Genomic DNA, 12,468 nt, shown 5'->3' with positions numbered 1-12,468 from the left:
GAAGTTCTAAAAAGTTTGCCAAATATTTGCAAATGTTTCCTCTATTTCAATCCTGAATGGACTCTACTGTTTTGCACTCCTGGATTTCATTGAGACAAACCTCAGCACTCAAAACTTAAAGAGAAAACATCCCACCAGGGTGCTGCAGCATGAAAGCCACCCTCCCACATGAGCCAGGTATCTGCACAAGGTTTCTGAACCTCAGCACACCTTCTGTTGGCTTCAAATGGCTCTAACCCTTATTGAAAATTAATTTCTTGCTCCATGCCTATCCCTGTCCAGATCAGGGGACCCGCTAATCTCCTGCTCCAAGGCAGGCCAGTGCCTCCAAGCTTTTGCTGCCACATCACTAAGCTGCAGGTGCTGGGGGCAGGCTCTGAATCCAGCCAAGCCCCAGGTGCCCAGAAAAGGAATATCCTGCACATAAAGTCAGCCCTAGACTGGAGTCTGAGCTCTCTCTCACACTAAAGGAGGGGCTCTGTGGAAAAACTATCAGAAGCTGGCAGAAAGGTGGAGATATTTTTTGCTAGCACCTCTATTTAAACTGAAGTGCTACAGAGCACCAGGTTGCCCGGAGCTGCTTCTCTCAGTCTATACATTGCAGCATTAAGGCTGATAGATACTCTAAGGTTAATAACATCCCAGCTCCTGGTGCTTACAGGTACATTCCTCCAGACTGATTTTCAGCCCTTGCTGATTCATGGGCTTCCTCCTCTCTCTCTCTTAAGGCAATAGTCTAAGTGCAAGCCATGACTAAATCAGTGTCTACATCTGTACCTAACCTTCCCTAATGTGCAGGGTTCCTTTGTTTGGCTTCCTGATCTCCTTTGAGTTTAGAAGAAACTTGGGGACAAGTGCCAATGCTCACACCCAGGCATGACACAGCCATCCCCAGAGCCTGTGCCTGGCAGGGAGTCAGAGCTGTGCCCATCTGAGCTCCCCTGGCTCCTCCTGCAGGTGATGCAAGGCAGCTGCCACCTTGAAGCAACTCTGACAGAGGAGATTCTGTCACATGCCAGGCCCCTCTGAAGCAGTCTGGCTTCACTCCTGAAAGCAAGAGCCCTCCTGGTGATTCTCAAATTTGTGCTCTGCTCCTTGATGCCAGCAATGCCCTGTGCCCGTCACTGCCATCCCTTTCCTGCTCCACGCACTGGGTGGCTGGAAATCACATATTAGGTGTTAGTGAGAGGTGTAATTTGCACTCCCTCTTGTCTCAAGCAAAAGCTGAGGAAGCTGCAGAGAGCCTGGGTCAGCAGTAACCCTGTGGCAGACACCTGGGTCTTCACAAATGCTGCTGGCTCTTTCTAACAGTGGGAAGCCCTCACTAAAAGGAAAGCCTGGTGTGTAAGCACTCACAGCTGCAGGTTAGCTCAGAAACAACCCTGCATTTACTGTAAGTTCCCCCAGTGCTTTACTCTGTCATTCACTTAAGCAACAATGTTCAGTCTCACACTCTAAAAATGGAGGAAATCCTTCCTGGCCTCACCTGCTGCCCTGATCATCTTTGCCCATGACTAGTCCATCTTCTGGATTTCCCCCTTCTTTGCCTGATGTGTCCAGGATCTCAGCCCATTTCAGGCAGCCCTGTCAGTACCTGATTCAGTCTGTGTCCCTGTGTGTGAGGAGAGGTACCCTTCAGCTGGTATGCCCTGGCAGTCCCTTCAGTGTCCATGCCAGCCAGGTGCAGCCCACTGCACAGCAGAGAGCACCAGTCTGGAGACAGAATCACCCACTACAGCAAGCTGTGTGGCTCCCATCCCAGAGAGACACTGGGAACCAAATTTTCTGGTTCAGCTGAGCCACACTGAGCCTACAGCTAAGGTCACTGGCTACTGACAGACACTGGTGACAGCCTGATTTCAGGTCATTATATATGTGTTCTGATGACCTCAAGGTCGAAACCATTTAATGTTCCAGCACTCAGGGATGTGCTGGGGCCATCCCTCCATTTCTGTGCTGATGAAAGCTACCATATAAATGTCCTATTTCTGTCATATTCTCGACACTGGAGAAATCCTATGGGACAATTGTATTGACTTACACTTCTTCAGCTCAAGAAATTCATGCCCAAGGATATTTCAAAGTTTTCCAAACAAACTTTCCTGCCTGTCTTCTCTGCTCCCCCTTCTCTCTACAAGGCTGTTTCACAAAAAAAACCAAAGCAAGTACAAACCACTTACTTAATGTATGTGTTGGCATTTCCCTCTGGAAAGACATACGGATGTTTCTTCCGAAAGACGTGCCCAACACGGCTGCAGGGGATGATTTCCAGGCTCCCTCCACACATCCACACACGGAAAGAGATTTCTGTAAGAGAAGCAGCTTCAGCACTTTGTCTTTCTGTCCTAGAGCAGTCTGAATCCTGGTGTTAGCTCTTACTTCATCCCCTGCAACATTAAACTGGGCTAAATCACTTACCAGACAGGCTTTCCAAGGCACAACGGGCCTTGAAAGTGCATTTCAAAGCTTCTTTGCAAGCTGTTTGAAGTCAGTGCACTTGAAACCTGCCTCTAGTACAGCAGGTGCTATCACAATGGCGAGCATTAGACCATAAGCAGGTCCCTTTTCATCCACTGCAGAATCCTCTTGCCAGTTTTGTGTCTTCCTTATTACTCCTGCACTGCCTGTTTCAGAGTCACTTCCCTCCAAAGAGCTGTCAAGTTCACCAGGAGAAGCTATGAATTCTGTCCATTAATGACTACAGCTGTCATTATCCTTATGAATCCACCACTGAGTTCACTGAGCAAAGTGAACAGGGAGCTGTGCATCCATTGCCTGTCCCAAAATGGACAGGAGCTTACCCTGCCCAGGTACTCTGGGCCTTCAGTGCCAATGCTGCAGTCAAATAAGGCACACACCTTCACACATGCAAAGGTCAGCAGTGGGAGGGATTATCCCAAAAATCTGGATAAACTGTCAGTATGGGAAATGTCTCCAAGACACTCTGTGGCTGACCCACAGGGCCCTTCTCAAGGAAAATGAGCCTGTGGCACCACTGACACCAGAAGTTATAAAGCTCTTGGCAGGGAGCTGGATGAGGTAGGAAGGGTAAGCAGAATGCCTGATCTAATGGGTCCATCTGGCCCTGGTGCTTATGAAGCTATGAATCTGCAGCTCTATTGTCAGTCAGTCATGCTCAGACAGAACCAGCGTGGAAATGAAATGAAAATGAAAAGGCTTCTGCAGCTCTTTGAATCCTATTTTCTCATCTCTTGACAGTGCAGAGCTATATGTAGCATGTATCAACTTCAAAAACTAATAATTCCTTTTCACACACACCCCTCCATTTAACTACAGAATTAAGACAGGAGAACACCCATTGTCTTTGACAGCTTGTGCTCCCAACAGTCCCCCCATATATACCAGCACAAGGGTGTCTTGTCCCCAGGTCAGATTCTGGCAAGACAAGCACCTGTGGCAGGAAGGCCAATTGGGCAGTGTGGACAGGACTCCTCCTCCTCCAAGGGCAGGCACTGCTGGATTACAAAGCTTCCATCCCTCCAGAAACAGCTCACACCTTCAGGGAGCAAAGGCCAGCTGGGGCCTCCAAAGCCCTGTGAGCACACAGGGCTCAGCCCTGAGCTGCTGCAGGGGTGGGAGCCAGGATCATGTTGCTCCCATCCTGCTCCCAGCACATCAACCTGCCCCTGAGCCAATGGAAAAGGGAGGCTGACACAAGCCTTCTTGCCTTGATGCCTGGGTTCAAAACTCAAAGCTTTGATCCCATCCCCAACAGCTGGCCCTGGCAGCAGGGACAAGCAATGGCAGGGCTGGGAAAGCACAGCAGGGAGCAGTATTCCTTTCCAGAAATTCCCTCCCCTTCCCTTCACTGCCGTGCTTACGTGCAGGAGCTGCCAACAGCAGCTGGAGCCTCACCACTTTCCCCAGTGCTGGGTATTAAGAGGCCAATAAAACGTGCCCTTGTGCCATGTCCTGGTGCTATATTGGGAGCAACCTTAATCACAGCTGCAGGGAAATGAGATTATGGCAGCATGTAGCCACTCTAAGCTGCTGCTCTTGGCTCCCCTCGCACGTGGCTGTTGCTGTCACTTGTCTGTGTGTCACAGCACTGGCCACTCTGCTGGCACTGCTGTGTCAGTCACAAGGGCACCCTATACAAGGGGACGACCAGCTGCAGAGCACAGCATGGCTACTGCAAGCTGCCTTCTCCTCTTCTGGTCCTTCTGCTCAGTCTGGGAGGAGAGCAGCTCCCTGATGTGCTAAAAGGGAAATACTCACACCATTCAGTCCTTGCCTGATCTTTTTAAAGCCTAATGAAGAGGTCATCTCTGTGTATTGGGAACTGGAATGAGGACACAGTGCACAGGAGATGCTGAGGAGTCTGAGCTCTCTGTTTCAGGGTAGTTGCACCCTGCAGAGACTGCTCCAGGTACAGCAGAAATAATTAAAGCACAAGTTTCCACAGGGAGGGATCACCCATGGAGCAGGTAACAAACAAGGACTCCAGACAGGCAGCCAAGAGCTACGTGCCCCAAGGGAAGGTAAACTGAAGCACCACCTAAAGCATGGAACAGGGTCAGCTCAGAGGAGCCAGGAACCAACAGTGTGCTTTCCTTGATCCACAAGAGATGTTGCCAGGGCACGTGGCCCCTCCAAGTGACCCCCAAGAGGGGTGTGAGAAATACACTTTGGGGTGAACTGGACTTGGCCTTCATTCTGCAGAATACCTCCAGCACTTCTTGCTGGCCTGCAAGTCCCTCCTGCCATTACTCATCTACAGGGGATTCAGTAAATTTAAGATGCAAAACATCTATGGTGTTCTCCTTCAATGCCGAACACGTTCACTTTTGCTCTGCCTGAAGCCTCCAGCTCCCTCCAGTTGCCCCATCAATAACATTAAAGGCAGCAGCACTGCTGCAGGACCAGAATCCTGCATCCCCTCAGGACGAAGCTACCAGGAAGAGCATGGCTCACTGCAAGTGCTGGAAGCAGGCAGGTCAGCTCCTGCTGTCCATTCCCTTCCCAGAGCTGACCAGGGCCAGCAGGGTGCAAAGGAGAGACAGGACACACTGCCTGATTGCTGCACCTGCAGGAGATGGAGCTATGAGCAATGCTTCTGCTCCCAGGGCAATGGGCAAGATGGGATCTGCCCTGCTGCTAGGCAGACCTACACTTTATGGATGCAATATTAACTTTGATTTTGCTTTCCTTTGTCACACGAGGCCCTGGTACATCCTGCAGCACTGCCAGTGCATGTTTGGTCAGGACCAGCCCCCTGGTCAGCATTCAAGAAGGGCCATAACCAGGCATAAGGAGCAAATGCCTGCTGTTACAGGGCATGGGACAAGCTGACAGGATGGAGCTTTCTCCAGGAGCAGGCTTTCCTGTCACTGCTCATCTCCCAGCAGCAGCTCCTGCTGGCTGCTGTCAGAGAGGAATGATGAGCACAGACAGACAGCAGGTCAGGCACAGCATGGCAGTCCCTCTCCTGCTCTTCTCCTGTCTAGTTCCCTTCTTGAATGCTTTGTCTGGGCTACTGATCTAGCAGAGGAAGTGGGAGGGCTGCCACTCCCCCCCAGGTTTCCTCACAGCCACCCCATCCAGACGCTTTGGGTCAGTCTAGAGGCAAGGTACCCACCCACAATGAGAAAGCATGAAAGAGATTCCTACTGCATAACAAGATAAAAATAAATAAATAAAATATTTCTAGAGGGACAAGGCATGTGAAGGAAACGCCAGTGCCAGGCTATGGATGGATTACTGCAAGGCAGCAGCATCTGCTCCCTTAGATGACTGACAGCACTGCTGTGTGTGTTGAGACACAAGAGCCTTCCTTCCTGGCCAGCCCCACTCCCCAGAGGTGCAGGCTATTAAAGCCAGTTCTGACCTGCCTGCCTGACATCGAGTGCCTCCCCCTTCCTTCGTGGGTACAGTCTATTGTCCTGATCCACAGCATCACTGCAGCTTCAGAGGGAGAACAGCCCAGCCTGATGCAGCTCTGCTCAACAAGCAGACAAGGGACAGGCTGTTACCTCTTTCATGTGCCCTCTCAAGTGTGCTTGCAGGAGATTTCTTTATGTCCCTCTTGCCACATGATAAGGGCCAGAAGTGACAGAATTTAGGTCAGCTCAACCCTTTTTTGGTGCAGAAAAAGTGATAGTATTACAGAGAGCCAGGCAGCCCTCAGCCACTCAGGGATACAGGAATGGATAAGCAGCTCTGGTACTTTGCTACCTGTTTGCTGCATGCTGATGGAGCTACAGTTTCAGGTACTCTGCAAACTCAAACAGGGACTGATACCTCAGTTTATAGCTTGGAAATGTTGTCATTAATGGAATAAGATATATTCTTTGCTTTACTGAGGAGATAATTAGATCAGAAAGGAATAGGAAGGTGCACATAGTGTTCCCTCATCTGTTGGTAACACCAAAGCTGAAAACTGTGTGGTTGAAGGTATTTACCTAGAGAAAATCAAAGCAGCATGGAAGGCAGGCAGTCCCAAGTACCAACAACTGCTCACTTCCCATCATTCATGGTTGCTAGATCTCTGACTCTTCTAAGACCACAACCTATGAACCCATGAGGGAAACCACCCAGAACATTCAAAGTGAAATCTGAAATGACCTTGTATCCATCTGGCATGACTCAGAAAGGGAAGCCAATACAGCAAGGCACAGGAGGATGAAGAGCAACTCACCGAAGTTCTCCCCACCCCAGATGTCCATGGCACTGTCGTACTTCCCCAGGTAGTTGAACCAGGCCTTGTCAATCACAAACAGCCCCCCAGCAATGATGGGTGTCCTGCAGAATGGACAAGGAGAAGAGCACACACTCTCAAGCACTGCTGCAGCACCTGGATGCACAGAATCAACCCTTCCCCTTTGCCTCCTCTTCCATGACCAGGATGTTACCCATGTATCACCTTCTCACCCAGAAAAGGACAAAACACCTCAAAACGCATCTGAGCCCTTCTTTCAGCCACCTTGGTGTTTTGCAGTCAATCATAAATTGCCTGGCACTTAATGACTGGCTAATACACCCGTCAGCACAACTCCTACAAGCCCAAAGTTGACAGCCCTGATTGTAGGCTTCAGCATCAAAAATGCACTTAGCACTCGGGGGTTATTCACTCAGACAGGCTTTTTGCCTAGAGCCAGCCTATTAAGAGCACCATTCTACTGGGGAGAGGAAGGCAGAGCCAATTCAGAAGGGCTTTTTAAAAGCCTTCACTAGCTGTGTGATCTTTATTTCAAACCAGGGTTATTTTTCTTTCCTTGGATTAGCTAAGAAAACTGCACAGAGAAGGCCTGTGGAGGAGGGGAGGGCAGACCCAGAAGATAACTTGAGGAGACTCACTGTTTGCTGGCACAAGTCCCATCTCCATTCAACTGGAGACAGTTGAATGCCTCAGTGGATGCCTCAGTACAGGCTTGGGGGGAGCAGAGGTGACTGCTGTGCCCAGGCTAATCTCCACAGTGTCCTACATTGCAGAGTGATCAGGAATGCAAGGCCAGCCTTTGGGAAGCCAATGAGAGCTCCTATTAACAGCAGCATTCCAAGGAGAAGCAGTGCCTTTCTCCCCTGAGAGCCTTCTGAGGCCCTGAGCCTCCTCCAACACCTCACATCTGGCTGGGGCTGCAGACACCAGCAGCAGGCTTGCTTCTAGCAGAGATCTCCAGCAGAAGGAAGGACCCCTCCATCCCATGGCAGGAGGACAGATGGCACCTCCTCTCCTATTCAGCTTTGCCTCATCTCCTGCACATCCCCATTTCTGAGGAGTCTTCAGAGAGGTTCAGAAGAGCACTGCTAATCTGGGAAGGCTGGACAAGACACCAAGTTTATGTGGGCTGAGAATACTACCTTAGTTTTAAGTGGCAGCTGAACTGAGAGAAGCAGTTGTCTACAGCACTGGTTTTTTTCCCTAACCATAATCCTTAGCACAACCCAAACCCCAGTAACCATAAATGCACCCCTTCTATCTTTGTGGCATTCTCAGGCTTCAGTGCTGGAAGGTGAAGCTGCACTGCAAAACCTAGCCAGGAGCTTGCTGGAGGTATTAAAAGTTCAGAACTGTCCTGGAAGAGATTGCACACTGCTATGGTGCATGGGGATACAAGAAGTCACATGAGAAGCCTGTCCTGCCCCATTACTCAAGTGCCTTCTTCCCTCTCCTGACTTACTTAATGGGCTCGGTGGGATCAAGTCGTTTGGCTTTCTGCTCTGGGGAAAGCTGCTCCCATTTGAAATGCAGACTCCAGTCAAAACCTAAAACCAGAGAAGAGAAGTGCCATAGGGAAATTAGAAATTGATATGGATTAGGAGGCAATGCAGGCTGCAGAAGCTGTGTTTGATGGAACATTTTCCCCACTTTCAAATTACTTAAGCTACAGGAGATGCAGCTCTTGAGAGAAAAGTCCAATGCCTAACAGATCTTCTACTACATATGAACAAGAAACAATACATTGCATTACAATTTCAAAGTCAAGTGCTCCAAAGGCAGGAAAAGTCAGAATTAAAGCTGCTGCTGAAACCTAGTCCCCCTGTGCACACAGAAGCACGCTCTGATGGATACTGTGTGCTACAAATAGCACAGGCATACTAATAAGCATTACACTTGCATCCTCCAGTTGCTGGCTAGACATCTCCCATCTCCTGCTGTCACTTCCAGTGCTGCCCAGGGTGGCTTTGATGTGACCCTTCTTCCCTGCCTGACCGCCTCATCCACTGCAGCAAGCACATTCTCACTCCACACCCACCTGTGTGCAGAGCAGCCCTGGAGCAGCCAGCAGGAGCACTGAGCAGTGTCACCGTGCTCTTTGTGAGGCAGCAGGGGACACAGGTGTGGTGCAAAGGCCAGTGCACATTCCCACCGTGGAATGGATGCCCACAGGACGTGCACAAAGCTTGGACTTACCTCCTCTGAGGTCAGAGGAAGCTGCCACGTAGGCAAAGGTGTCCAGGTTGATGATGTCAATAATGGGACTGACCACTCGGGTGGGATCCTGCAAAGCAGAAGTAAAAACACCCATGACTTCAGATGGCACCATTCAAACTGGGCAAGGGACTCCAAACACCTGGAGACACCAAGTGACTAGAAACACTGGTGTCACTCAGTTTTGCCAGGGACAAGTGCCTCTCACTGTCTCCTCATCCTCAGACTGTGCCTGTACTTCGCATCCAGCTGGGCTGGGTTAAAGCTCCTTCTGCCTTTTGTAAATTCACCAAAATATTCCCCTTTCACCTCCCTTAAGTACTTTTAACAGGGTTTTAGAAGTCAAGTGACAAACAGGCAATTGAAATGACAGAGGAAAAACACAGCCAAACAGCTTCAATATGGGTATCTTTATAAATGCACAAACTATGGCAATACAGTTAGTTTTGCCAAAGTTGTGAAAGGGTTAAAAAAGAAAGACCTGATTTATTCAAAATAGTTGGTGGTGATTTAATTAACATCTTGTTATGGGCAAAGAGATTATACAAACAGTTATGAACAAAAATATCTATGGGAGGAAGAGACTCTGACAGCTTTGACTGGTCTCTTATCTCCCTTTTTCTTTTCAAAAATCCCAAACTCCAATTATAGCTCAAACTTCAAGGTTTTACCCTCACCAGATCAAATTGTTTTTCACAGCTATACAAAGCAAAGCATCTGAGCACACTCGGGCTTGCTCTCTCACTGGGGAAAGACTTTGTTTTAGAAATTAGTCCTGACAAAGGAGTATTCAAATGCAGCAGTAGGAAAAAGTAACCAAAGGCCATGAGCTGAGAGCTGGACTAGAGCTGATTTTCCAATTGAGCGTGACAAATACTTGGTATTTCCATAACAGGGTCAAGCCAGGGGTCTCACCATCCCTTTCTGTAAGTCAAACATCTCACAGAAAGGGCAAGGTCTGCTGCACGGGGGAAACACAAGCTACATCCAAGCACCATGAGACTTTCAAACCCACCAAATCCACCGTGGCTGCTGAGCAGTGCCCCTCAGGCTGCCACAGCCAAGCATCCTTTAATTGCCTGAGGCTATGGGGAAGGTTTTGAGCAAAGCATCTGCTTTGTGTGCTGAGCATTGCAGGGAAAGGATTGCATCCACTCATTTAGAACCTGCCCCTCAACCATCTTACAGGTGAGCACTTTCAGCTAGCTGACAACTTCTTGTAAGAAAATCCCCTTCACATCTGGGCTGAGTGCACTACTGCAAAATGCTAACCTTGAGCAGTGCTGTCTTCTCCCTGCCTCACTTTCTCTGCCATGTCCTGGGAACATTTATATTTACTCAGCTTTCATGAAGGTCTCTCTGACCCTCAAAAGAAAACCATGGCATGCACAAGAGCACAGCGCTGTTGCTATGATTTATTTTGGGCTGAGCACCAGATCTTATTATAGCAAACTTCATCTTTCTGCGTTTTTTTGATACCCACCCATACCAGGGTATGTTAATATTCACAACACCCAAACCTTCAGTTCTCTCACAAACCTGAGAATTCATTTCTGCAATGCACTTTACAAACACACCAATGTATGGATCTAAACCAAGATGAAAAAGCTCTGAAAATGGTGTTGAAGATAACAGATACATTTCAGCCTTGGAGAAGGACCTTGGCTGTGATGTGGCTCTCAGCCTCTACATCCTGACATTGTAATGGTCAACAAAAGGGGCCAGAGTTGCTCCTCTGGCCCCACAGCAGGATTAGGCAAAGATTAGCCAGGCTGCCCCTCGTGTCTCCTTTTTGCCAGGAAAGCACCAGACTGGGATATTTGAGCTGGGAGTAGGGGGACACCATTCATTGGTTTATCCAGTGCCATTTGCAAAACCAGTTTTGGGGTGAGCCTGTTGAGTCATTCTGTAAAAACACCTCGGGATGGATAATTACATTTTTAGAAAAGTCACTCCAATGAAATGCACCATTAATGGCTTTGGAGATGTTTGTTCCATAAGTAAAACTAAGAGGCCAGGCCCACACTCTCAACCATGTGTTTGCAAAGGCTGGTGTGAGACACTGAGCATCACTGCTGCTCCCTGAGGCAGGCACCCTCCCAGGCACAGGACTGAGATCCCCCAGACCCTCTCTCTTTCCCCCATACTCCATCACTTGCTCTTCCTGCTTGTTTCCAAATCCTGGTTTCATGCTGCCCACACCCACCAGCGAGCATCAGCCTTGGAGGGAAAACCATCAGCAGCTGGGAAAGCTCGAGGTGGAACCTGAGGGGCACCTCCCCAGGGGTGCATGGTGGCACACATGGGTTCTGGCACTTCCCACCATGGGAACTGGCAGCAATAGCTGCTCTGGCTGAGAAAATAAGAGATGCAAAGCGCGGGGTGGCAAAAATGATGGGTGTGCTTTAAGGGACTCACTGCTTGTTTGCTTGGAACTTAAACCACATCAGCTCAAAACAGACTGTTCCTGGGATCAACAGAGCAAGAAAATGCTCTTCCTAGGCAGCTGATCCTCATGGAGCAGGTGGACAGGGAGCCCATCTGTAGAGCACAGCCTGAAGGTGGCAGCAGTAACATTTCATACACTTCACTGATCAATACTTAACCCTGCTGGCAAGGATGGGCACGGTGGGCCTGCAAGAAGGAGACTGAGGACTGCCCATATCCTGCAGCTTCAGGCAAGCAGGACTCCTCTGGCTTTGCACCTTCCTCAACACTCTTTGTAGTACATCTCCCCTGCTGCCCGAGGCTGCAAGATTCTGGGCAAGGTCAGGGCAGCACGAGCAGCACTACAAGCTTACAGAATGCCTTACTTCCAGCTGGGGAAAGATTCAATCCAGAAGAGTTCACAGAGGTGATGCCTGTGTCTGATGCTGCATTCAGACTCAAGGTACTGAAACTCCTATGGAGATGCTGCACATGGCATTCACACTCACCTACCCCATGGATGTGGCACCTGAGGCACTGTCCTGGAGCTGTGTGGGAAAGCAGATTTGCCAGCCCCCTTCCTGCTGCCTTTGCTGCCTTTCTCCAGACAAAACACATCAAAAGCTCTGCCTGGGAAAGAGGCAATTGCTGTGGATACTCCTCACTGAAGTACAAGCAGGGCTTTGACAAAAAGCAAGGAATGCCTGCCTTCAAAAAGCCCAGAGGAACAAGTGATGCTGTAAAGTTCAGCAGTGACTCCCACCCTGGAGAGGCCAGCTATGAGGCTCCAGTGGGATATCACAGCCTGTGTTCTCCTAACTCTCCCAGAGCCACGATCAATGATATGAAAAGACCATTTCCATTACATTACCATCTATCAGCAGCTCTGTGGCCCAGCCTGCAAACCAAGGTTGGGACCTCTCCAGTGCTGGCTGTGCTACAAACACCAGCAGCACTGACTGCCCTCGCCCGTGTGGAGGGACCTGACCTGGTGCTGTGCCCCCCTTCCCCCAGTCCCACTGCTGACACACAGAGGGGATGCACAGCCCAGCCATCACAGCCATCACATCTGCAGGTGTGAAAAGCAGGATGCCTTAGGTCAGGGGCACTGTGAACACCAGCCAGCCAGGTTTATCCTTGACCCACCA

General features: G+C 49.5%; 1 protein-coding gene across 3 annotated transcripts in view; it reads right to left on the bottom strand.

Moving 5' to 3' along the window:
• Positions 1–12,468, bottom strand: part of GALNT14 (polypeptide N-acetylgalactosaminyltransferase 14) — a 93,141-nt gene that overhangs the window by 16,363 nt on the left and 64,310 nt on the right. For all 3 annotated transcript variants that reach the window (XR_013773371.1, XM_079298620.1, XM_079298621.1), the window contains 4 exons: positions 8,876–8,963; positions 8,142–8,226; positions 6,659–6,762; positions 2,181–2,307 (listed from right to left, as the gene is read on the bottom strand). Coding sequence is in view for 2 of the 3 variants with exons in the window: in XM_079298620.1 (XP_079154746.1) it covers positions 2,181–2,307; positions 6,659–6,762; positions 8,142–8,226; positions 8,876–8,963 (404 nt within the window). In the remaining variant the exon portion in view is untranslated. The remainder of the gene's footprint in view (positions 1–2,180; positions 2,308–6,658; positions 6,763–8,141; positions 8,227–8,875; positions 8,964–12,468) is intronic.

The sequence above is a fragment of the Erithacus rubecula genome (assembly GCF_903797595.1).
Source record: "Erithacus rubecula genome assembly, chromosome: 2".
In the NCBI taxonomy this organism is placed as follows: Eukaryota; Metazoa; Chordata; class Aves; order Passeriformes; family Muscicapidae; genus Erithacus; species Erithacus rubecula.
The sequence above is the reverse complement of the archived record's forward strand: the minus strand, read 5'-3'. Positions and strand labels throughout refer to the sequence as shown.